The 25,229-nt window shown below is 52.6% G+C and overlaps 9 protein-coding genes across 9 annotated transcripts; 4 read left to right on the forward strand and 5 right to left on the reverse strand.

Moving 5' to 3' along the window:
* Positions 1-105: 105 nt before the first annotated feature.
* SNOG_01800 (hypothetical protein) lies at positions 106-2,391 on the reverse strand (the record flags this gene model as incomplete). Its single annotated transcript, XM_001792374.1, has 3 exons — positions 106-152; positions 330-820; positions 896-2,391. 3 exons carry the CDS (start codon positions 2,389-2,391, stop codon positions 106-108), a joined length of 2,034 nt encoding a protein of 677 aa, XP_001792426.1.
* Positions 2,392-3,467: 1,076 nt separating this feature from the next.
* Positions 3,468-5,751, forward strand: SNOG_01801 (hypothetical protein; the record flags this gene model as incomplete). Its single annotated transcript, XM_001792375.1, has 3 exons — positions 3,468-3,879; positions 4,209-4,301; positions 4,355-5,751. 3 exons carry the CDS (start codon positions 3,468-3,470, stop codon positions 5,749-5,751), a joined length of 1,902 nt encoding a protein of 633 aa, XP_001792427.1.
* Positions 5,752-6,396: 645 nt separating this feature from the next.
* SNOG_01802 (hypothetical protein) lies at positions 6,397-9,887 on the reverse strand (the record flags this gene model as incomplete). Its single annotated transcript, XM_001792376.1, has 5 exons — positions 6,397-7,569; positions 7,617-8,196; positions 8,249-8,340; positions 8,389-8,985; positions 9,372-9,887. 5 exons carry the CDS (start codon positions 9,885-9,887, stop codon positions 6,397-6,399), a joined length of 2,958 nt encoding a protein of 985 aa, XP_001792428.1.
* Positions 9,888-11,649: 1,762 nt separating this feature from the next.
* Positions 11,650-12,483, forward strand: SNOG_01803 (hypothetical protein; the record flags this gene model as incomplete). Its single annotated transcript, XM_001792377.1, has 2 exons — positions 11,650-11,895; positions 11,950-12,483. The coding sequence occupies 2 exons, from the start codon at positions 11,650-11,652 to the stop codon at positions 12,481-12,483; spliced, it is 780 nt and encodes a 259-aa protein (XP_001792429.1).
* A 201-nt stretch (positions 12,484-12,684) lies between these two features.
* Positions 12,685-13,867, reverse strand: SNOG_01804 (hypothetical protein; the record flags this gene model as incomplete). Its single annotated transcript, XM_001792378.1, has 2 exons — positions 12,685-12,816; positions 12,869-13,867. The coding sequence occupies 2 exons, from the start codon at positions 13,865-13,867 to the stop codon at positions 12,685-12,687; spliced, it is 1,131 nt and encodes a 376-aa protein (XP_001792430.1).
* A 738-nt stretch (positions 13,868-14,605) lies between these two features.
* SNOG_01805 (hypothetical protein) lies at positions 14,606-16,670 on the forward strand (the record flags this gene model as incomplete). The annotated part of the gene is made up of 3 exons (XM_001792379.1): positions 14,606-14,721; positions 15,130-15,209; positions 15,403-16,670. 3 exons carry the CDS (start codon positions 14,606-14,608, stop codon positions 16,668-16,670), a joined length of 1,464 nt encoding a protein of 487 aa, XP_001792431.1.
* A 2,405-nt stretch (positions 16,671-19,075) lies between these two features.
* On the reverse strand, positions 19,076-20,542 carry SNOG_01806 (hypothetical protein; the record flags this gene model as incomplete). Its single annotated transcript, XM_001792380.1, is given in 3 exon segments — positions 19,076-19,992; positions 20,205-20,419; positions 20,439-20,542. 3 exon segments carry the CDS (start codon positions 20,540-20,542, stop codon positions 19,634-19,636), a joined length of 678 nt encoding a protein of 225 aa, XP_001792432.1. The 3' UTR covers positions 19,076-19,633.
* A 1,148-nt stretch (positions 20,543-21,690) lies between these two features.
* On the forward strand, positions 21,691-24,027 carry SNOG_01807 (hypothetical protein; the record flags this gene model as incomplete). Its single annotated transcript, XM_001792381.1, has 2 exons — positions 21,691-23,210; positions 23,251-24,027. The coding sequence occupies 2 exons, from the start codon at positions 21,691-21,693 to the stop codon at positions 23,453-23,455; spliced, it is 1,725 nt and encodes a 574-aa protein (XP_001792433.1). The 3' UTR covers positions 23,456-24,027.
* An 86-nt stretch (positions 24,028-24,113) lies between these two features.
* SNOG_01808 (hypothetical protein) lies at positions 24,114-24,719 on the reverse strand (the record flags this gene model as incomplete). Its single annotated transcript, XM_001792382.1, has 1 exon — positions 24,114-24,719. One exon carries the CDS (start codon positions 24,717-24,719, stop codon positions 24,114-24,116), a length of 606 nt encoding a protein of 201 aa, XP_001792434.1.
* Between the last annotated feature and the right edge of the window lie 510 nt (positions 24,720-25,229).

The following is a 25,229-nucleotide window of genomic DNA, read 5'->3' on the forward strand; positions in this document are numbered from 1 at the left end:
CATATGCAGCTAGTGAAGGTAGAGCCTGCTTTTCTGATGCAGATAATCATTTTATTAGGAGTTGAGGGAAAAGAGATTAGGAGACGGAGACATTATGTATCCTCATTAGCCAGTTGAGCGAGGAACCATGTCAGGCGGCGCCCTTACAATTGCTAGTCTAATTTTTAGATAGATAATTTCCGAGCATTTGACTTCTTACTTGCAACCCTCGTCAGATCATAGTGCTTATCACACCAACCTCACAAACTTCCACCACGTGTCCTCGTGGATATCGCCGGCGTCTCGCTGTTGATCTTCATGATAAGTGGTCTCCACAAGCCCTAACCTACGCATTGTGCGTTCATCTTCGAGGTGCTCCATTTCCATGGTACTCGGTCCATAATGGCTCACCCAGTCGTTATTTCCCAGGCTTATCAATAATAGATGGATATCAAGACACTGGCCATTGCTGTTAGCTTCCTCGTCGGCAGCAAAGTGCCACATATGGAAAGTCCATACGCCGATTTCTTCACCCAGAGGAATCTCCAATGGGCAATCCGGATGGAAGGTATGGACTTCGTGGTCTGAGAACCGGCCTGTGGGTTCGATATCGAGCTCGAACAAAGTTTTCCCCTCTGCTGTCTGTACGCGTCTGAGCTTGGAGGCACGCAAATTACCTTTCAACTCCAGGTTATGGTAGCGGCTATTGCGCCAGGCTGGAAAAGGCAGTGGCATATCGAATGCCGTGCCTGATGCGCTTACAATTTCAGGCTTGATCATCAGACTCCCCCGCCTGAGATTCTGCTGCCAGAAAGCATTGCGCACCAGGCCTCCTCTTATACTAGCCCAAGACCAACTTGGAACAATCCACTTGGGCGTCATCGGCCGAACAGCTTGTACATCTGGATCAACCTACCAACAAAGCTCAAATTGCAAGAAGTTGAACCATAGCCCGAAAGAATTGCGGGTATGCGTCCATTTTTGTGAGATGGAAGTTATTCCATTCATGGCGAGGAAGGCATCGCTATCGTAGGTTAAGTTTCGTGGTGTGTATAGGGCGAGAAAATTCCACCACACCCTCATGAACGGCTCATATGAAGATTCCGGACGTAAAAGTTTCTGCACGTCAACTCGAAAGCTTCCGAAGAGGTCTTTACCATCCTTCGAGGACTTATCGAAGAGCGTGATGAAACAGGCAGGCAGGTCCTTTTGGCTGAGTAAGTTGGCGGCATGTGCTGCTAAGTCGTCGCCATAACACATGTATATCTCGTTGCTTTTCTGATCGTAATAAACACCTGATTCGCCTTCTGGGGGTGCTACATTCCAAATCTTGATTGGAGGGTCATCATCAGACCAAGTAAAGTCAGGCAAGGTCCCTTCAACTGCTGTAGCTGGTGAGACAATTTCTGCAAGCTGGCCTTCGCTGTTAGTTTTTTCTGCCGGCTGTGCCTGCACATCGAGATTTTGTTCCACCGCAGGTGAGATCTGCATTTGAAGTGCGGATGTTCCCGTTGTAGCATCCTCAACATTGATGTCTTGTCCAGAATCAGTAGATTCAGACTCATAACCATCCGACTCCTTCCGCAGGGGAGGAAGACGCCAATCACGAAAGAAAGCGAAGATGGCTTTCGGACGCGTCGGAGGTACCCAGCCCTCGTGGTCGCAATCTACCACGGTGCCTCCATGCCCTTCGGCGAAGGCAGGGGAGTCCAAGCTAGCGGTTGCTTGACGACATTCCCAGGCCACGGAGCCCTTCGTGAACATTAGTGTCCTCGGTGCAATCATCCTTTCCTGACAGACCCAAGCCCTCGATTCTAGGGTACTAAGGCATCCGCCTCTTTTTGGAGATAGACCTTGACTACTATCCTCTGCATCCATTGCGGCGATTGTCAGAACGGAGTTATCGTAAATGATAGCCATACGCCTTGCTTCATTTTTCCAATCTTCGGCAGAATCTTGGATGATGCATAATGAGTCGATCCATAAGACTTCGTAACCCAATGCTCTTGTAACGTCAATCGTGTCCCGGAACGTTTGAGGTAGATCCTCATAGCGAATACCATCTTCAACGTGACCTTTGATGTTGGATTTCAGGGTACGGGGAGGCGAAGACCCAGGCGAGCCCCAGCGGTGGCTGAGTGCAACGTATTGTGTACGTTCGCCGAGTTCCGTGGAGAGGACCAGCTTCACCATGTCTGGCTCGCCGGTTGATGGCACAATCTTTGGAAATGCCAGTAATCGCGATGGTACCAGTCCATCGCCTTTGAGATCATTGATGAGATGCTGATTGTCGGTACAAAATATATGAGCATGGCGTGCCTTCTTCGCGCACGAATTGTGATCGTTGAGACACTTATGGAGCCACGAGTTACTCACGGCGATGGCAAGTTCGAAGACAGGTTCGGAAACCATTTTTTTGTTGTGGAGGGATACGTGTACAAAATACCGTGGACGTCTTTAAAAAGGTGGTACCGTCAGCTGGATGCCTAGAGCTTCTCCACCAGCCTCGGCACACAATTGCGCCAATGTCAGGTGTTGTGGCGTGTAGGAGATGTGACCTACATTGCAAAAGTAATATGATGCCGGCTCAGATCGGTTATCGTCAATTTGTCAAACTGGTAGTTTAAAATGCAAGCTGCGAAAAACCATGCACGTCGCAGGGCTCCATGTCTTCTCCGGCTGGGTACATCCGTCCGCCTCTCCAGCAAATGACCTTCATACGAAATTCTCGGACGTCTAAGACTGGAGATTGCCTCGCGCTCGAGCCTAAATACCTTCGTGCGGTCATCCGTTGTGTTGTCAACTTCATGTCTAGAAGACTGGCACAACTGGCAGTGTTGTGACGCGGTAGGTAATTGCCGTCACATTTTGAGTGCGCGTCCTGGAACGCCAGAAAAGGGCGCTTGAACATTGAATCGGAAAGACTCAATTCTCAAGCGATTTGATCGAGAAAAGGTTCGTTCTCAAGAGAAAAGTCTGTGGTGATGATGGGGTATCCAGGTGGTTCGAGGTCGGAGAAGGAGTCAAGCTGAGCCGAGAAAGGCCGGCAGTGCCGCCGCGCAAGAAGTGACGAGGCGACACTCACGAAAACAGCACGACAGCAAGTCACAGCGTAGCTCCTTAATCTTCGTTAGAATTAGAAAAGGCATGCACATCGACAGTAGAAGCTGACTCGGAGAAAACCCCCATCTGTGTCGTGTTACTCTTCCGGGTTGACATGATCGCAAACACGAGGCGCCTTCAGCTTCCTGTACCACGTGGCTATGCGCAAAATCCCTTTTCAGCCAGGCTGAGGATTGAGTCTTCCTTCGCCAAGAGAGTTATCAGCTGAAGGGCTGCCTGGGATGTGTCCATGCAAAACGTTGTTGTTCTCTGCGCACTCGAAGACTACAACTCTGTACCAATCAGTCCAAGCTGTTCCAAATATGCTCTTCAAATCCAGGTTATGCGATGTCTGCACAACTGCCTTGTGTTTAGCTTTTGAGAGTATGACGGGTCGAGAATCGGATGAAATACCCCACCACTTGACCAAGGAATCGCTTGTCGACTCTGTGCTGCATCGAAGCTGCCATCTCTGTCGCTTCATCATCTTCCATCTAAAGACACATTGGGCGATAGAACACTTGGAAGGCAAGGATGACCTGAAGGAAGAGTCTACGTCGCTCACAGAGAGCGATTTTGCCGACTCGGACTTCGACCATAAGGCGTTTCCAAGTGACCGCGTCGTCATCCTTTCGTACATGCTGGACATGCCGGAGAATCTCAACTTTCATATAAAAATGAGCAAGAGTGGAGACTGGTTCGACGGTGTTTTCGGTCTTGTTGAGTTTGACTGCGATGCTCTCAACCACGACTACATCAAAGCGGCGATTCCACGATTTTGGATTTTCAACGACAAAGGTGTGTCGGACTCACTTCACATTGTACACAACACTTTTCTGATCCCCTTGGCGTAGCGTTCGGAGTGCCTCCAATGACAAGTAGGCTAAACGACAATACCGCATCAGAGATCTGCCAAAACACCGTGAAAATGTGGTTAGAGCAATGTGATGGTCATGATGTTTATGGAGCACGCACACACTCCTTTCTTCCTACTCGCTTGCTTGATCTGAGCAACGTCGAAACCGAGAGCAAAGTACGGCTCGTCTTATCTAGTGAGCTTGATCAAACAACACGATACGTGACATTGAGCCATTGTTGGGGAGGAGAAGTGCCAATCAGACTCACAGACGCGACTAAAGATGAGCTGGAAGGCGGGTATAAGTTGCAGAATATGCCTCCGACATTTCGCGATGCAATAATGGTTGCCAGATGGGCAGGTGGTGAGTCTCTATCTTGCTCGCCGGCCGTCCCACAGCTAACATACATGGCCCAGTCCGCTACATTTGGATCGATTCATGCTGCATCAAGCAGGACTCTCCTTCGGATTGGGTGAAAGAAGCCAAGATGATGCGAAACGTGTATCAAAACACATACTTCAACATCTCAGCTGACCACTCAGAGAACAGCCAAGGTGGATTGTTTCGAGACCGCCTCGCATATAAATACACTCCATGTCCATTCGAGGCACCGAACGCTGGGCAGGTCTACTTCCTCCCGCAATTTGATCTTATGCATCCTTTGACGCAAGCGCCGCTAGCTAGTCGAGCATGGGTTACGCAAGAGCGATTCCTGTCTCCTCGGATCTTACACTTCACTACTGACCAACTCTTTTGGGAATCGGTAGATCTGTACGCGTGCGAGACTTTCCCACAAGGTATGCCGCCAGTTTACGACAATCCGACGAGCTGGCACTACAGGACTCACATGAGTACCGATCGTGCACAAGAGCCAGGCAAACCAGGTATCTATGAGGTCTGGGGACGCGTTTGTGAAGACTACTCGCGCTCCAGACTGACTTACACGTCTGATAAACTGATTGCCTTTGCAGGCATCGCGGGTGAGTTCCAGTCTTCTTTGCCGCACGACAAATACCTTGCTGGTCTCTGGAAGGGCGATCTCGTTGTTGGTCTACTTTGGAAAGCTATGGCTTTGGACGGATGGCCGACTCAACCAAATGGCTCACGCGAGACCTTTGCCGATCCATACATCACTGCAGCTAAGCCCGACAAGTACCGCGCGCCTTCGTGGTCATGGCTTTCCAAAGACATGGGTATATTTTGGCAGACGCGGGCGCGTTACACGCCTCGCGTGATGGTGGATATACTGGACGCTGATGTAAGCTACGTTAATGAGGAGGATCGTGTCGGTAATATTCAAAGCGGACACATCAAGCTGCGAGGACGTCTCCGCGATGCGCAGTGGAGCAAAGAAGGCCATATCGAATCAATCATCATCGACGGCAAATCTGGCGACCAGCTAATCGTATCACCCGAAAACCCAAATGCTCCTCCCAAAGTTGACTCATTTCACATTCAGCGCGATATCGGCATGGAACTTGACGTAAGAAACATTGTCTGTCTCCCCATGCGTCTGAGCGTCTCGCCAAAAGCAGTGTCGCAGGACAATCCAATTATCGAAGGACTGATTCTTCAACCCACTGGAGCGCAAGACACATTCGAGCGGATCGGATACTTTGAGGCGAACGGAGAAGGATACTGTCAGGCGCTACTATACGAGCTTCGAGGACCAACGAAGGACCATGATCGCCCATGGGATACATTGAATCTGCAGCCTCTACCTGAAGACGGTGATACTAGAGGGGAGATGAAGTACACGTTCAACGACAAAGATTTCAAGGAGGTTGAAATGGTTGTGATTACCATAATTTAGTCTGATAATCAACCCACGACATGTACATGTGTAAAGATGATATCAATTCTACTCTACGCATGCTATGCCCCAACCCGAGTACTGTCCAACCACACCACATTTCCATCATGACCCTTGCTCATATCCCCAATACCCACTGTGCTATGTCTTACATCCGGCACCACCGTAATCGTCTCACCATAGCTTAAGTAATCCGTTTCGCAGTTCGTTTCCGTCTCCTCTTTGCCCTTGGGCCTTTGCAGGCGAATATCTACATTCGGAAGCAACGTCACGCCAGGCCTAAGAGGAATGAGCAAGACGGGCCATTCGTGAACTTCGTCTTCGTGCGCAGAAAAATGCGCGCGACGTTGACCGGCGATGAGCCAGGTTTCCGGGTTCGCTTCGAGTGTGTAGATAAATTCAAGTGGTTCCGAAGGGGTTGGTGCTGGGGAGGCCCAGCGGCGAGTGTGAGATATGCGCAGAGTCGTTTGTACGGGCTGGCCGACTGTAGCTATCGTAGGGAAAGATGATGATGTAGGCATTAGTGATGCAGTGTGAAGTACATGGGTCTGCGGGATTGAGACTGTGATGACCATGTGGCGTGTTGGGTGCGGCGAGGCAGGGACAGCTGCAGGTTCGCTCGGCTCGGAAGCGAGATAGAAGATCTTATTGGACTGTATCGTACTTGGTTAGTGTTTTATAGCGACGCTGATGCTCAACTTTGCTTACCTCGTGCCATTTTTGCAACCAGGCTTGAGTGTCTGGGCGAATAACCTCGGGCAGGCTGTCGACGCACTCAGACCAGTCCATGTCTTCAAAAGCACCCATGTCCACTTTTTCCAGAAGCGCGATCCTTTCATACTGATGCGGAAGGATCTTGTGCTCGAGTCGATGTACAAAAGTATCAGTGAGCAACCGACCAAGACGATGAGCAGGGCCTTGTGCAACATCCGACTTGAACTTTTCGCCCAATCGGTCTTGCACATCTTCATTGAGACAGCGATACTCAACAGATAGCGCGAGGCTTCCTGTGGCGGTCGACTTGCTCTTTCGCCGTTCAGTGACCTCAGTGGCTTTCTTCTCAATCTTGTAAGTGATGGCGACTGGTTGCTTGGCGAAAACGTAGCTGGGGGCTCTCGATCTTTGCGCAGCCTGGACTTGAAACTCTCCCGAACTTTCCAAATTTACACCGAACAGCTGAAGCGGTATGTGATTCGCAGTCTTGATGTTAAACTTCGAGAGCAAAGTATCTTGCTTGAAGTGGTCGTGCACGTTTACGTCCAGCGGCAAGTCCACTGGGATTGTGCAGGATGAGAAGTACTTCGACTGCCCATGCTCAGTGAAGTAATCGACTTCAATCTTGATGTTTAAGTCTTGAAGTATGGTCTCCATGTCGTATGGAATCTTGAGCGTAGCTGATGAGTCTGCAGATAGAGGTCCGATTGTGACGACGCCAGGCTTGGTCTTATCCGCAATGGACACATTGCCAGAAGCCACACTTGCGTTTGCGGATCGTAAGCGCAGGCCAGCTGATGCTGACTTTAGCCTCACCTCTGCGTGGGTGATTTCGTTCCAACCACTGGTACATTCGATTTCGATGTGGCGCGTTTTGTCAATGTGGATAGAATGTGATAGGTAGATGCGTGCATTAAAAGACTCCACGCGGGGAAAACACAGAATGCGCGCTTTCTTTGCGGCCTTGAGTGAATGGGCAGACACCGAAGTGATGATACCAAGGGGTGTCGATGCCTCAGCTTTGGTGAAGGGCTCATGCACGAAGACGATGCGCTTCGCTTCCAGCATTATCTTGTCGACCATATATGGCCCAATAGTGTTGACCTAACAAAAAGTAAGCAGGTGACTCAAGTTTTTGAAGGCGAACTCACGTTGCAGCCCAGCCACATTTTGGTCAATCCTTTTTTGAGCTTCAGAGGATTGGAGCTTTCCAGCCAAACGTCTTTGATTTGGGACGAGTCGGCACTGACCAGTCGCACCTTTGCTGACTTAATCTCTATCTCATCCTCAAGGATATGTCGAAATTGTAGACGAAGTTGAAAGCCGTCCCTCTCATCGTAATGGCGTACATAGGGCTCGACCATGATATCCCCAAAGTACTTGGGCATTTTGACGGTAACATCGTAGGGAAGCTGTTGGGAAAAGGCAATGAGCTCATTGAAGATACCCACAGTGTCGACCTTGTCGTCGTTGAGCCAATCGCGAGGCATATCAGAAATGTCGTTGGCATCAGCTCGCCTCGAGGTGGTTTTGAAGGACATTCTGCTTGCTGCAGATTTTGCCAAGAGATCTAGTAGCGTCCGGACATACTCGTCCTTACGGTTGAGCTTTTTCAAGCATTGGGAGTGCATTTTGAGCATGGTAGTCTCCACCGTATTCCAGCGGCTCTCGGCGAAGAGTGACGCCATGCGACCAAAATACGCAGATGCAGCTGCAAAGTCGCCGAGCTCACTGGCTTTACGTCAGATTCGAGGCGAGTGCAATAAACGAGTCGTAGACTTACAATCGTAGGGCAGCCAGATCTCCCAGTACGCTTTCCGCGGACTTGTTCTGACCTGCCGCCATATAGTGCTTGACGATCAAATCGCTCAGGCCCTGTCGTAGCATAAGTAATGTTCCTGCTTCTAACACAACTCATCATACCTCATAAGCCTGACGAAACTGTTCAATTGACGAAGCCGCGCTGAGCAGTGCGCTCGCAGAGATACCAGATGTCGGCGTGGCTAGTTTTGAAGGCTTTTCATCATCTGATGCCACCTCGTCCGTGGTGCTCTTCTCATCCTCTTCAAGGTCCACATCACTAAGCTCTTCGTGGTCATCCGTCCCCGAGAGTACTGCGGCCCAGCCAATATTCCAGCCCAAGGCTTTGCCAACTTGCTCGAGCACCCGCCGCTGAACAACCACTAGTTGTGCTCGTGTACCAGCAAGCTCTTGCAGACCGTTCTTGGATTGGGGTAATGTGCTTTCCTGAGTCGGAGCTGGACGGTCGTTGTAATGCCCATTGTCGAACACGACCTGACTGGCCGCTGTTGGCTGGGCATATGGTGGTTCCGCTGATGAACGTCCATGGTTCAACGACGACGAACGAGACGGATGGATCATGGACTTTTGCTCCGAGACTTGTAGCTTCTGCTCTCGGCCTCGACCTCCAAATGACAGACTTTTGCCCGAAGACCCACTGGTGGCATCTTTTGAGTAGCGTGTGAATGGCAACGATGAAGTAGCCGTCTCTCGCAGAACCTGTTCAAGAGCAGCAAAGGTCCATGATCGAACTAGGTTATCTACTAATGCATCCGGGAATGTGGCATTGTGCGACTTTGCTCTGGCATGAGTTAGCACGGCGACTTCTGTATTAAAGAAGAAACAAACCCATTGATTAGATCGTCCCGTAAAAGACGCGCAGCAAAAGTGATGAAATTGAGAGCACGAGAACACAGCTCTGAAAGCGAGTAGAGATCTTCAGACATATTTGTCTGGTCTCCAGTTTTCATGCCAATATTGCTGTCGTCCATGGAACGTTGTGAGATACTGGCATTTGGCCGCGGTTGTAGTTTAGCTGCAAGATCCGAACGCGCAGACTGTGAGTTGCCCAGCCGCAGTAGAAGTGACATCTGCCGCGCAAATACATATGACCTAAAGTCAAAGACCGAAATGTTGTTGTTGAGAATCAGATCCCGGTAGTCCTTTTTGTGCGCACTAATTGGCTTGTCATCATGCAGATTGTGAGCAGTACTGCCTTCTTCTTGCACCTGCTCAAGTACGTGACTGGCCTTTTCGTAGAGATCTTCTGAATAACTCAAGATGACTCCGCCTTGGGTATCGTCTTTGGCTTGATCGCGAATCACAGTATCCAGTCCGACAGATAGCTCATCGTAACCAAGTAACGCATCTTCGACCAAGCCGACACTTTCGAAACCCCGGGCGAGACCTTCCTTGAGCATAAAGAATGTGTTGAAGTTCCAGCCAGGGAACGAACGTTGCGACTCATTCTTCCTAATGTCTTCTTCGTACTGACTGACGCGCAAGTCGAATGACAGCAATATCAGTGTCTTCCATTTGGCTATAACATCGGCCCATGCTCTCTCCCGCTCTTGTGGACTCTCAGCAATCGCTGGTGAAGATGCTGGCGCTGGTGCTGGCATTAAATGCTGGGGTACTCTCTCCTTGGGCAGCCTTATTTGGGTAACACGATCGGGTGCAGTTTTGGTCGAGATGTTGAAGTCTGCTCGCAGCTTCTCAAGAAGTGTCGTTGTGCCGCGTGCCCATCGCGACGTTGCTGCACTCTTCTCCTTGTCACCAGTTGTGCTACTTGACGACCCCCGAGGTTGGCTAGCTGCCGGGGTTTCTGGAATAACGACATGGATAATCATCCATTCATAAGCATCATGATTCTCTTGCGCACTTGATGAGCTACTTTGAGAGGGAGGTGTGTGCTCCTTGACCCAGTCGCGGACCTGCTTTCGTGCAGTTGACTTGTAAGTGTCGGAATCATCACATCTCAACAAGTAGACTTTTAGATATGGGGTCTGTCGTAGTCCTGGAATTTGATGGCGTCTTTGCTTCTCCTTGGTTGGGGGCCGAAGAATCTCTTCAGTCGTTCGTGTAGGTGTTCCTGTGGCACCTTGGGACGACGCCAGCGCCGCATTGGCTGCCTCTGCAAGCTGTGCAGACTCTTTGCTGGGTACTAAGTCGACATGGAGAGAGTCGATTGATCTTAAAGGCCTGGTAGGCGCTTTCCAATGCAAATTTCGGAGCGGCAGCCGAGCGGCCAGGTCCTCTTGAACTAATGGGAACACTCCAGATGGGTCATGGTATTCGACTGGGAACTGTCAGATGCATGTCACATTTGGGGTGGCTTCCGCAGATTCTCACCCGTGACCTTGGAGCTCGAGAGGCCATCCATCACCGTAGGCGCGGCTTGCTTTTCGCGTGCAACATTCTCTGTGGCACCCGAAGCTGGCGCACCATTTCCAGCCACACTCATCAAACACGCGAGTCGGAGATTAGATAATGATGAAGCAAATAGGGTATTTAATGACGTGCGTTGAAGCTCGCGGATAGTGTATCCGGCGCGGTGAGATGAACGTGGCGGCTCGCAAGGTTCACCGCCGGCGCTAGCGTTTCGCTTGTCACTCCCGTCACACGTGTCGACACCCTTCACACCTGCCAACATCAGATCGATGAGCGAACCACATCTCAGAAAAAGACGTGCAAATAACACAATACTCGCACATGCAGCTCCATTGTTATCTGTCCATCTATCACAGAGGAGATCTTGCGTTACCTCCTGGCCAAAGATATCGCCTAAATCCTCCAAACTGACCAGACACGCGCCCAATGATCTCTCCAAAGGGTAGATTCTTAAACGCTCCTCCATAAGCTATTTGAACACGTCTTGTGTCTTCTAATTTCACGAGAGAATATTGAGTGCGTAAAAGCAAATTAATGAGAGGTTAACGAAGTTTCATTATGCTTAATAAGGCGACCCTGCTGCACTCTGACTGACGAATCCCTGAGATTCTGCAGTTCTGCGTCACCTTGTTGTTGTGTTTAGTGGAACGCATTCCAGACTTATGTATACACTTGCTTCAATTACCAATTCCTCCTACATCTATTCCACCTTCTCTTCAACCATACACCACACTCCCATGTATTCTCGCGGCCTCCCTTCCCATCCAGCAAGCCCACAGCATCAAACTCCACCCAAACTCGCTTGCCCGTAACAATCCACTGCTTCCGTTGATCACGATGCCAGCAAACGCCCCGAACAAAGGTCGCGCACCTGACATGTTTGCGAAATCGCATTCACCCACGCTTTTCCGCAAACACGCGCAGACATACAAGTAGTCCAGAGCAGCCCTCATTCTTATTTCTTCACCGCACTACGACCCCGACTTGCCCACCATGGACGCCATGAACATCAAAGACATCATCATCAACACTGCCCTGGCCAACCCCGCGGCCACTGCAGGCACTTTCGTCGCTTTGGTCGGTGCGGCTTTAGCTGTAGGCGTCATGGTCCGCCGCGGAGAACCAGTTGCAAGTACTGCTCCGGTTGCGGGTGCCGCGAATCCAAATACCGCAGGTACAGTTGCTGTAGTTCCAGGTACCGCAGCAGGTCCAACTCCCTCAGTCATAATCACCATAGCCGTAAGTCCCCCTCCCGCCTCCACCCATAGATCCTCCAAAGCTAACCCCCACCAGCCCAGACACATCCCCAACCCCATCAACACCGCCACCGCCAACGCCAATGCCCGCGCCGGCCCAGTGCAAATCACTCCCGAAGACCAGGTCGTGAACGACGCACCAGAAAGCTTGGGCAGCAGGGCTCCAGACGGCACACATCGCGATATTGCCGACCGTATGGCGGAGCAGCGGGAGATTGATGCGCAGCGCAGGACTGAGGAGCGCGAGCGTGTGCGTGAGCAGAGAGAGAGGGACGATCCTGAGACGCTTCCGACGATACCGCAGGGGGTGACGCAAGTGATGGGAAGGCAGCATGATGATAATGGATATAGCTTGGAGGATGAGCTGTTGGCGAGCGTTGAGAAGGGAGCAGAGGGGACGGAAATGGACGTAGAGGTATACATGGACGTGGACGATGAAGAGGTGGGAGCGAGGGCTGAGATGAACGAGGAGACAGATGGCCGAATGACTGTGTTTGGGCCGCTACTGAAGCAAGAGGGAGAGGGTCGGGATGGTGTAAAGAGGATCGAGGATGTCAAGAAGATGCGCTAAGGGGTGTTGCGTTCTCGGGGCTGGAGGGGGCTGGAGCCAAGGACGGTGACACGATGACGGATTGAAAAGGGAATTTGATACAGAGAAAAGGCAACTAGCATACTAAATTGGACTTTTGCTAGTTTTGCATATACTTTCTTCGGGCTTGATGTGAACGCCAGACGCCATGCTAAATGCTGTGATGTATGCGAGAGAACTGTTCTATTTCGACTTTGATGGTAGAACGAAGAGTTGTGGTTGCATGTTGATTTTGCAGAGGCGCGCGATGCAGCCGGAGAGTTGGAGGAGAGTCTGAACGCCTTCGAGAATGCGCATGTGTGTGAAGCCGATTTCCTACAACCATGTTAGCTCCAAGTAACAGCTCTTCGTGTCAGCTTCGGCCTACCTTGATGAATTCCAGCTTCGCATGCTCGCTCAACGTATCGATCGTCTTTGTAACCCTAAACATGGTGCTGATGATGTCGTGACATGAGTACCCCAGATCCCATAGCTCCTTCAACGACACCATTGCATCGTTGATTCTCGTCTCGTGGCATGCCTTAATCATTACCTGCACCTTGATGGGATGCGGGCTATCCACCACCTTGAACACATTGTCTCCATTGACGAATCCAAAACCCGCATTTGTTGACTGCAGGTTGTTGATTGCCTGTCGCATATCTCCTTCGGCAGAGAAAACCAGCGCCGCGAGGCCATCGTCAGAGTATTTTACGTCTTCAGCCTCAATGACTTGCATGATTCTTCGCACGACTTGTGCATCGGTGAGACGGGCGTAGCGTAGAATGGCGCATCTCGACTGCAGCGGCTCGATGATCTTGTTGGACTGATTGCATGCGAATGCAAATCTTGTGGTCGCACTGTAAATCTCCATTGTCCGTCGAAGCGCCTGTTGTGCACCACTCGTCATGCTGTCTGCTTCATCCAGAATAACCAGCTTTTGTCTCCCAGGCGGCAGAGTGACCTTTTTCTGCGCAAAGCCCTTTATCCGGTTACGCACGACATCAATACCACGTTCGTCAGAGGCATTGAGTTCAAGGACGGCTTCTTTGTATGCGTCGCCGAGCAACTGCCGCGCAAGGCAGAGAATCGAGGTCGTCTTTCCGATACCAGGCATACCCGAGATGATCATGTGTGGCATGTTTCCATCTTTTGCAATAATCTTGAGGCGCTCGATTGTTTCAGTGTTGCCGACGACATCGTCGAGGTAGACTGGGCGGTACTTTTCGACCCTGCCGCCCTTGTTAGTTGGGATGGACTGAGAGAGAGAGAGAAGTGGACTGTACCAAGGCAACTCGTAATTTGCTCCTCCAGCAGCATTTGGGTTTGGCTTGATGCCACTGCTGGCTGTCTTGGAAGATTCGGCCTTGGACTCTGGTTTCGCCATGATGTGCTGTTATTTGGTCGTTGGAGGGGTTACGCGACACGCGAAACTACGCGCGTTCACGAGATTCACTTTAGCTCCATCACGTGACGTGAACACCCGCCCCCGTCGGCCCGCTGATGCTTGATGGGACGACAAATTCTTCCAAGGTTGCACCTTGCCATTATTGCTTTCCTCGTGGAATTTTACCCGCTGGCTTTCACTTGATCACATCCCCGTTACAGCACTACTTGGTGAGTCCAGACAGCACAATGGAAATACCACCACCTCTGGCACGCTTTGTCATTAGTCATTGACAAGTCTCTCGTCCCGCATATTCGGCGTGTGATCAGGTTCCGACATGCATGTCTACGCGTACGAACAGATTGTGGATCCGCCCGGCAGGACACAGATTCCTGTTCCTGAAAAACAGATGCATATCCACAGGGCTGCTTCTTGGCATCTGGAGCATGCATCTGTGTGAAAAGCTTATATTCTTACGACATCCCGCTTGTCGAAAACATGGCAGCCCGTTCTAACAAGACGATACGCTGTTCCTCCTGGATCTTCATAGTGGACGCCTAACGACAGGCGGCAAGTCCGAGCGGCACGGTTACTGGCCGACGAGTGTGACGTACGCGGCGTCGGATGTTCGAGACACGACAAGCGTGTACGAAGTGCCGCCGGCGCTTTCGTTGTTCTCGTGAACGCTCAATAGTCATCCTCAAGCGTATGTGGCAAGCGCCATCTTCAATCGCCGACATGATGAAGCTTCAAACCTCGACTGCAATGCGCGGCTCAGCGATCGACAACAAGCGCCAGACCCACAGTGCCACAGCGAATGGTTCATGTCATGCGTGCGCACCGCCACTCGCCGCGTACGCAAGCTTCGATGCATCGGATATGTCGGCGGCTACCCTGTCTCCCCGGGCCACTTTTCACTAAACCCGCGCCTTCCCGTCCCTGATCTCATCATTTTGCGGCCGTCGTCACCTAACCACACCAGTTGCCTTGCCACTAGGAAGCGTTTTGCGCCAGCACTCTAATTCCAATTCTGTGTTATTATAGCCCTTCACTTGCGCATCACTCCCTCGGCCATTTTCCATTCTCTGCTCTTATTCATTGCAACGCCTGCGTCATCTCCCTGAACGCAGGTAAAACACGGTACCCTGCACGCAGCCGCCGCGCTCTAACGCTCTGCGCTTCAAGTCGTCGTCAGCCACACTCGGACGGTCCATATACCCTATAGGTGTCGCACTCTCTCACTGAATCTCCAAGAACTACAGTCGCAGCCATGAAGTCATCGGCGTTATTCTCAGCAACGCTGGTGTCTCTGGCCGGTGCAGTCAGCCTGGTGCCACGCGAAGTGAGTAGAAAGTCTTGGCCTCCAGGAATAGCGGCGTGAAGCGAATCTTATCGCAGAGCCTCCATTCCTGTCAGCTTCCCCGCCTGCTAGAAACTGACCTGATCCCCGCAGAACCCCAATGTCATCGGCCTCAACATCCAGCGCCGCCATGTCGCCAACCCCGTGGAGCACGACCGGTTACGAAGACGGGCAGGCACCGTCCAGCAGACGCTTGACAACCTCGAAACGCTTTACTACGCCAACGCAAGCTTAGGCACGCCGCCGCAACAGTTTCGCCTGCACATTGACACTGGCAGCAGTGATCTCTGGGTCAACGCCAAAAACTCGCCGCTCTGTCAGCAAGGCGGCAACCAGTGTGGAGAGTCGGGCATGTACCACGCCAACGACTCGTCGACATACAAATACGTCAATGGTGTGTTCAACATTAGCTACGTCGATGGCTCTGGCGCGTCGGGCGACTACGCGACAGACGATTTCCGCTTCGGCGGTCAGACAGTAGAAGACCTGCAGTTTGGCATTGGCTACGAGTCCACCTCCCCCGAGGGCATTCTTGGTATCGGCTACACCATCAACGAGGTCGCAGTTGGTCGCGGAGGCCTCGATCCATACCCGAACTTGCCGCAGAAGCTGGTCGACGATGGCAAAATTACCACGAACGCCTACTCCCTCTGGCTCAACGATCTCGATGCCTCCACGGGAAGCATTCTTTTTGGAGGCGTTGACACCGACAAGTTCCACGGCACACTGCAAACACTGCCAATCATTCCGGAGCGCGGCGAATATGCCGAGTTCATCATCGCTCTGACCGGTATGGGTCAAAACGGTCAAAACACTTCCATCTTCGCAAACCAGAACGTACCCGTCCTACTCGACTCTGGCTCGTCACTCATGTACCTGCCCGATGCAGTTGCACGTCAACTGTACCAAAAGTACAACGCGCGCTTTGATCAGGCCCAGGGAGCCGCATACGTAGACTGTGATTTGGCCAACCAACAAGGTTCACTCGACTTCGTCTTCTCGGGCGTCCACATCTCTGTTCCTTTGAATGAGCTCGTTGTTGTTGCTGCAGTATCCCGCGGTCAGCCCATTTGCCTGCTCGGCGTTGGACCAGCGGGTAACTCGGTGGCTGTTCTCGGCGACACCTTCCTGCGATCTGCCTACGTTGTCTACGACCTCGCCAACAATGAGATTTCGCTCGCACAGACAAATTTCAACGCCACAACCGAAAACATCCAGGAGATCCAAAAGGGCTCGGATGGCGTGCCCAACGCCACCGGTGTCCCAGATGCCGTATCAACAGCTGCAGTCGGCACCGGCGGCCCTCGGGTCAACGGTCCCAGCGTGACTGGCGGTCTTGGAGGCTCGACGGGCGCCGCAATGCCCGCCGCGACTGCGAACCCATGGCTCGGCGGTGCGGCCGTAATCGGCGCTGGTGCGCTGCTGGGCTTCAACGGCTTCTGAATGCAAGGTAGCGCTAACGACTTTCCTATGACTTGTCCTGTACATTGAAATCCGGCCTCGGGGCCTTTTGCATATGGGTTGCATTCTGAAGGCGTTTTGCGGCATTGAAGACTGAGTCAAGCTTAAGATTGCGGGGGGCGGACACTATACGTAGTGTGGAGAGGGGGTCCATTGATACCATTGCGTGCTTGTTTTGAGGCATTTTCATCATAGATTGAATTAAGATGTCTTTGATGTATAAATTGTTTTTGTGCGGGGTGAACGCAGTTGACTCGTAAGAAGTCGGCTTCAGTTGAGAGTGAACTCTACCCATTCTCACACGAGTGGGGTTCAGCACAAGGCTTTAAAGTTGTGGGAATACGGTCAAAGAGGCAAAACACATCTCAGCATCTTGCACTCATAGCAGCGCAAGGGGCGTAGCGAGAAAAAATTCCGGGGACGTGGACGCTTTGAAGTCGGACAATTTTTTTTTCCGACTGGAAAGAAGCTTGGATTGATTCTACGTGTTTTTTTTTTCAGGTAAGGTGAGATGCCCATGTCGCTCTGACATTGTCACAGAAGAAACTTTGAGCCAATTGCATGTCAGCCTAGGACATTGCTTCGAAGGCTTTCATAATTCCACACTCAACACCAGCATGAGATTCTTATTGAGATATTGCAGGTGAAATTGACGGCGAAGAGTATACGAGCAAGGTTCCTTATCTCCCTAGTTTAATCCAATTCTGCGATGTTGAGGAATCGTATATTGATATTCGTTGTGCGACTTGTTCGGGCCTTTATGCGGGATGAATGTGATAGAAAATCTCGCTGAAAGATTTTATTCAAAGTTGGTTCTTTTGGAAAGGAGAGATGTAACAAGCGAGGACTCAGGGTTATGATTTAAAGCTTGATTGATTGGAGGATCCGAGAATTCGAAGATTATATATTTCCCTCTGACTATAAGATAGATGCAAAACTAAATCTCCCTGGTATTTTGGCTCGGGAAGAATGTGTACTTTCAGCAGAATAAATGGTACGAAGGAAGGGTTTAAGCTAAATAATAAGCCTCAAGCAGCAATCACTACAACAGTACCTGAATGAATTCAAGAAGATTTTCTAGATAAAAGTAGCGAATTACTTGAGGATGATACATATTCTTAATCCTAAGATAGAGATCCAACCCTACCTCATCCGCCAGCGCCAGCGCCAGCAATATCCATTCCATTCCTTTCCTGCGACCGCATGCATCTCTTGCAAAACTACACTCTCCCTCTCGTGGGATTCAAATTCGAGATGCTCCGGTCGGGGACGTAGACTGGTTATATTCAGGGAACAGCAACACATCCAACACACTGGAGATACTTCCCACTACTTCTCTACCATACCCCTTGCCACGGCCTATTATACCACACCGTGCTCTGTTTGCGGGATTACTCCTACTCTCCTCTCTCGTTGCTGAGCAGATGTGGGGAAGATGTAGATTAGTACGACTAGCAATACAAGAAGTACTGGGACTCTGTACGTGTTGATTGTGAATGAGGGGAGGTAAGGTTGGGCGTAGAAGATGTAACGATGTAGAGAGGATATGAAAGGAACAAGTTGGTATAGGGAATGGGGGAGTAGAGATCACAAATAAGTGACCACCTGTCGAAGTAGCGTGAAGATTTGAGCGTACAAGGCACAAGTAACGAGAAGAAAGTTCCTGCTCCGAGATGGTAGACAGAACAAGGACATGTAAGAGAGTTGTGAGTGATCAGTGAGTTCGTTGAATCAATTTCCAATGTATTTTCAAAAAAAAGTACCAGAAATATAGAAAATCATCTACGTCTATGACCAACGTTGTTGGATGTTTCGTTGTTCGAGGACACAAACACGGATGTCTCTCAGTCGCGTTTTTTTTCTTCTCTACCCACCATCCGAGACTGTTCTTGCACACAGTGCAGCTTCAACCACTCGTCTACTTGTCGACCATGTCACCACTACCTCATCAGCAATATACATCAAACAACCTACCTAATTCCTCATTCCTTATTCCCCATATCTTCTGCACATCTACGGCACATGCTACACGCCTCCACCAACACCTCACGCAAGGGGTTCACTCTCCAGCACGTCGATGAAAATACCTCCCTCTGTCACCGCACCAGTCACCGGTCGGTGGCTGTTTCCGTGCGACTTGGGCATTGCGCGATTTGCCTCGAGAGGTGATGCAAGGGGCGTCATCCACGTGCGAAGCCCACCACCATTTCACTCACGATGCAACAAACGATAGGTCGTCGCAGCTAGAGTGGCGTCTGCGAGACACGTACGATGGGAGCGGTCAGTAGGTCGGAAAAGGCGTTTGGGGCGTCTGCTGGCGCAGCTCGAAGCGGGCATGCGATGATGTGTGGAGAAACGTGGCTTTGAGTGGTTTTGCGCTTGGGAAATGTCAACTGTGCGTTGCGGAATGTTGGGTAGTCTGAGTAAAGTTTGGTTGAGAGATTGTGCAAATGTTGTTCGACAAACGACAGCGGATGGGTTCCGCTGGTCGGTGCTTCGCGGAGTCTGGATGCTCGTTGTGAGGTCAGCTTTCGCAGGGAAAGAACCTGAGGCACTCGCTGTCCCAAGTGTTGGACTAGGCGCGTGGTAAAACTATCAGCCTCTCGGCTGTCAGGCCGGGTGCGAGTAATGGGCTCAGTATTGCGAACCAAGTGCCGACGTCAACAAGATACTGGAGATTACTCTTCACCATCGGCATGCCGAGACACGTTGCCCATGTCTCAGCGACGCAGCAGTTGTTGTGGAATGAGGGCGTCTCTCGGCTCCGTTCGGCAAAAGCGTCGTCGTGTGTGGAATATTTGCACGCCGCGGAAGGGTGCATTGTTGCTGAGGCTCAGCCATGCTGTGCGACGGCGAAGGCTGCTGGGCCGTGTTTGACAGGTCGGAGAATATCCACAGAGGCGGAGCATCCCTTGGTCTCACTGCAAAAAGACCATTTGGCAATATCACAGGCGATAACATGTCATCTGTGATTCGAGAGTGCGACGGAGCATGCAAGTTGGAGTAGGTTGCTTCTCGTGGCCACGTTGAGGCGCAATGTAAGCAGCGGTCCGCGTCAGCCTCATGCTCGCATCTGGCGCCGTGTGCTGCGGTAAGGGCCGGAAGCAGCCAGCTCGCCGCTGGCCACGAAGAGGCGCCCTCAGGCTAACACAGGCGTGCGACACATGCTGTGTGGTGGAGCTTGTGGTGAAGACAGAGTGGAGCTGATCAGCCCGGGGAGGGTCGAGAAGCGGGAGATTGTGCGGGAGGCCGGCCCCGGGGTGCTGATGGCCCTCGTCTCGTGACTGGTCAGGCGCCACGGGCCCTTGGCGCATCCAGCAACAGGGATTAGGGATTGAAGCCACGGGGATGCTTGGAGAGCAGGGCCCGTCGTCGCCCCATGCTTTGGAGAGGGTAATCCGCGAAGCTGGCTATTGGCTTCCAGCGCCGCAGCACGTCAGCTGCCCGTTGCATGAACGACGAGCCGCTGGGACGCTGATAGCAGGCCATATTGCAATATGATATGCAGCAATCTACGGCGCGGCCATGGAAGCGATGGAAGCGATGGAAGCGATGGGGGCGATGGGGGCGATGGGGTGCGAGGCAGATCAGACCATCCTGAGCTGCTGTGCTCCTGGCTATCCGTCGGCGGTCGCACACTGAGATTCAGAGGGGCCAAGCTAGCCTTGGGACGTGGTGCATGCGCCAATACGGCAGGATCCAGGATGCGCCATTCACAGCCCGACTGCGAGCTGTGAGCTGTGAGCTGACTGCAGTGGCAGCGTCGCCTTGTAGCCGAGCTGGCCATGGCTACAGCACATGGGATTAGTGTTTGCGCGCTGCTGAGGGCCCGCGACGCAGCGGACGACGGCCATTTTTAACAACGGCGCCGGAATTGGCAAGGACAGGCGCAGGCTCCGGGAGGGGGGCTAGGCCCGGCACCCACCACGGGTGCCGCCTGTTTCGATGATTCGATGGGCCGCCGAGGGCACGGTGGTGTGGTGCGAGCGTGAGGAGAGCTGGCCATGGAGGGCATGTCGACATGTCGACATGTCGACACTTTCCATCAGCGTCGGGCCAGAGTGATGTGCTGCACGACTCGGCCTCTTCCTGGCTACGCATGCACCTTGCAGTTCGCACTCGACGCCAGCGTCCTCGGCTGCTTGGTGGCGAGGCTTTTGGGCATAGCGGGCCCCGGATGATTGGCCTGAGGGTTTCCCATGCCCCGGCACGCTTCCTTTGTCTCGTTTAGCCGAAGACGCCAGGCCAGTGCGGCGAGCCCAGCTGTGAGCGGAGAGGGTCGAGTGCCCACTTCCACCACTTCTCGGCCTGTCTCCTCAGCTCTGCGCTGGGCACTGTTGGTCGTCTCTCTTCCCTCCAACTCTCGCCAACCCCAAGAGATCCCTTTTCGACGGGAGCGCGACGGCAAAGAGCGCATTTCGCATCTCTTCGTTCGTGCAGTCTATTCCCGGCCCCAGCTTCCCGTCTTCGATCGCCCGTGGTTGTGTTTCTTAGGCCCCATTGCCCGCAGTTCCCAGTTCCCAGTTCCCAGCCATTCCAACACCACAGGCCTCGCCATATCCGTCGAACCTCTGCCTCTTCAACGCCTATCGCTGATCCGGATCCGGTCTCGCGACATTACCATTGCTTCGTCGATTAGACTTTGATCGCAGGTACGTGATGCCGTCTTATTTGCCCTGCTGGGAAGCCGGCTGCGTGGCTTTGGGTCGGCCGTTCTGTCGGAGATCGTCCTGCGCTCCTGCGCTCCTGCGACGTGCACCCGGCTGCATCGATGTCAGCGTCCAATATTATTTGTGCTGACCGCTCCAGTGCATCTCAGTTCCGTGGTCCAGTCGGGCACCTCGTGCGTTCGTCAGCTCGAGCGCCAACCAAGTCGTCCTGCAGTAAGATACCCTCCGACCCAGCCTTCCTTCTAATTTAGTGGGGGCTGAATCCATGCCTCGCGCCGTGCTGACTTGTCCCAGAACACGACTCGACTTCCACTCTTACCACTACCAACATCATGGCTTCCACCATTGCCGTGTCTAACGAGACGAAGAGCTCTTCCATCCGTACCACCAAGGATGGACGCACTATTCGCTACAGCCTGCAGGTGATCCAGCAGCCAGAGCGCGCCCGCGCCTGTGGTAGCGGCGCGAAGTCGAGCGCTGACCGTCGCCCCGTTGACCCGCCGCCGATTGTCGAGCTGCGCGTCTTTGAGAACGACAACGAGATCACTTTCGCTTACAACGCCAACTTCTTCCTGCACGCCAGTCTCGAGAATGCGCGTACCATCGCGCCAGGTCGCCCGTCGACCACGCCCAGCTTCCCCGTCCTCACTGGCACGCCCGTCGCTGGAATGGCCTACCTCGACCGCCCGACGCCGGCTGGCTACTTCATCTTCCCCGACCTGTCTGTCCGCCACGAGGGCAAGTACCGCCTCAGCTTCGCGCTCTTTGAGAACCTGAGCGAAGTCAAGGATCTGGACCCTGACGACCCAGACGTCATCTTCGACGGCAACCACTTCGTGACCCACCGCGCTGAAGTCAAGTCGGCGCCCTTCACCGTCTTCTCCGCGAAGAAGTTCCCTGGTCTGTCTGAGAGCACCGCCCTGAGCCGCATGGTCGCGGAGCAGGGTTGCCGTGTCCGCATCCGTCGCGATGTGCGCATGAGGCGCCGCGAGAACAAGGGGTCTAAGGACTGGGATGACTACGAGGGCGAGGAGGGCTACGACCGGGCCCGTCGCACTGCAACACCCGACAACTACAGCCAGCCGCCCAATATTCCGCTCGACCCCGATCGCCCGCGCTCCATATCCAACGCGAGCGCCCACTCTCTGGCACCTCCTCGCCGTCCTAGCATGGACGACATGCCGCAGTACTCGCAGCCCGCGAGCAACTACCAGCAGCAAATGGCACCGCCGCCCACCCCTGGCTACTCCCAGATGCCGGCCTATGGCTCTACTCACCAGCAGTACCAGAGCCAGTACGCGTCCCCGCCGTCTAGCAGTATGATGCATCCTCCGCAGGCCCCATACTCTCACCAGTCCCAGCCCGTGCACAACAGCTACCAGAACCAGCCAGCCATGCAGATGAATCAGCAGTACGGATACCCGAACTACCAGCAGCAGTCGCACTACGAACAGCCCGCGCCTGCACGCCAGGAGGCCGCGCCCGAGTACACTCACGCGCCAGACTACCGCCGCTCCTCTATCACCCAGCCCCCTCAACAGTACCCTGGACCCAGTCAAATAATCTCGCCGTACAACTCCATGGACCAGTACAACCGACCACAGCAAATGTCACAGCCTCTGCAGCCCATTCAAACATCGCCTCATGCCCACTCAGTCTCTTCCTCCATGCACACGCCTAGCCATCACTCCCTGCCCACGCTGAAGACACTGCAACCGCCCACTGCCATGGACAAGCTCGAACCGGTCTCTCCATCTTATCAATCCCCGCCTAGCGCCATGTCTTCTGGAACAATGTCTGCCGCCACCATGTCTGCCAACCCAGAGAGTGCATATGGCCTGCCTCGCTTTGCGCAAGGCCTCCCACCTGTTCAAACATCTGCTGGCCAAAAGCGCTCTTTCTCTAGCACCTTTGATACTCTGCCACATGAACGAACGCCTGACGGGCGGCGCTCGACCCAACCCCTCCGGCGCCGGCTACAACTACGACGAATGCAACTCGCCAGACATGGAGGAGCCAATGGACAGAGCGGCCATGAGCTACCGCCGTGCAGATGGAACTCAGCGCCAACGCCACGTCCCCGAAGTTGCCGTCTAGTGTTTGATGCTGATGTGTCTCGATCTTCTACAATCGAGTTGAGCGGCGTTCCCAGGCGTTTTGTTGTACGACATGTGTCCCGATGCTTATACCCCGAGAACGACGCAACGAGCGGCCCCTCGCGATATATCCCCCTTGTTCCTATTCTTTTATCCTTTCGTGCTGTTCATCTATGCCCACTTTTGTGGCGCGATTGTTGTTCTCTCTCGCCCTTTTGATTAATGCTTGTTGGGTCAAATGATCCACACACTCCCTTTCGAAGTCATGTGTGGCCACACGTGTCTTTGCTTTTCCTTGTGCTGATATTGTTAAACACCCAACTCGCACGCTGACGTGCCTCTTTTACTATCTATCTATCTATCTATCTACACAGCTATTTCTTTCTCATCTACACAGACCTGAGCACAGAGCACATGGGAGGCAAATATGTCTGTTACATACAAGCGATAAACGTGGAAAAATGACATTTCAAAAAGTAACAAACATGTCAAGTATTTTTTAGCTTCAGAGTGAAGGATAAATCAACGAAGGGGAGGTGGAAATGAAATAAGGAATTCTATTTTACTCGTTCATCGTTTGACGTGTCTCACATTTGGCACTTTTTGTCATGTTCATCCAAGTGCTCTTGAACCCCCCCCCCATGCCCAACATCATCTGCTCACACCCGAACTCCAAATCCGTCATTCATCGCCCCCTCAAACTTAAACTCCCCCCGACCCTTCCGCCGCACTACCATCCCGCTCGAAACTTCATATCCTGTGCGCCATCCACCCTTTACCTCCCCCTGCCCATCAGCCAGAGCAGTCCATGTATCGAAGCCGTCTACGTTCCGGCGCAAGGGTGAGAGTGAGAGGGGGGATATGTCGCCGTCGCCGTCGCCGTCGCCGTCGCCGTCGCTGTCGTCTTGGAGTGTGTATGCGTGCGCGCGTTCCGGGACATGAGGGGTGCGGCGAGAGCGGGAGTGGGGTGGAATGGTAGGGGCGTGTGAAGGGGAGGGGGTTATCGTTGATGTCGTGGAGACGGTGGAGGTGGTAGAGTTGGTAGAGGCGGTAGAACCAGGTGATGTTAATGTTGTCGGGGTCGTAGAGTTGGCGGGAGGGGTAGACTCGGTGCAGTTGGTTGATTTGGCAGACGTGTTGGCGATGGTGGATTTGGTCGTGTATGGTTGGAAGGAAGAGCGAATCAGGGAGGCGAGCTTGGTCGTGTGTTGTAGGATCAAGGCGCGGATCCAGGACACAGGCTGTCCGAGGAAGAACATCGCCATGTGTGAGATGTGTTGGCGTGGTTGGACGGATAGATGTTTCGTATTGGATGTGTGGGCTCCGAGGTCGGTGTGGTCAGTCGATGTGTTGAGTCGGTGCACTGGTTAGGGAACGCCGAAGTTGCGGGTTTATATTGAAACCGAGCGTGGAGAGCAATTTGTTTGCTAGACGACTTGTCTTAGACATGGGAGGTTTGTTGTCTTGGAATTACTCATGTCTTAGAGTGCTTGTGCGTTCGTGCGTGATGAGAAGAACATGAAAAGATTGGAGTGTGTGAAGGACAGTATTCTGAGCGTGCGTGTTAGGAGAGAGCTTTGTGTGTATTTTGTCTCCTTAAAGTTGCCAAATGTGACTATGTATGCATGTACTCGGATATGATGCAATGATGCCCAGTATAAGCTCCTTGAGCGGGCTTCGACCATGAACCAAGGAATGTAAATATCTACACGCGGCGGGGCATAAGTATCGATCGATGAGCAGGTATACAAAGCTCCGACGGTATGTCACCAAGG

This window comes from Parastagonospora nodorum (assembly GCF_000146915.1).
Source record: "Parastagonospora nodorum SN15 chromosome Unknown scaffold_2, whole genome shotgun sequence".
In the NCBI taxonomy this organism is placed as follows: domain Eukaryota; kingdom Fungi; phylum Ascomycota; class Dothideomycetes; order Pleosporales; family Phaeosphaeriaceae; genus Parastagonospora; species Parastagonospora nodorum.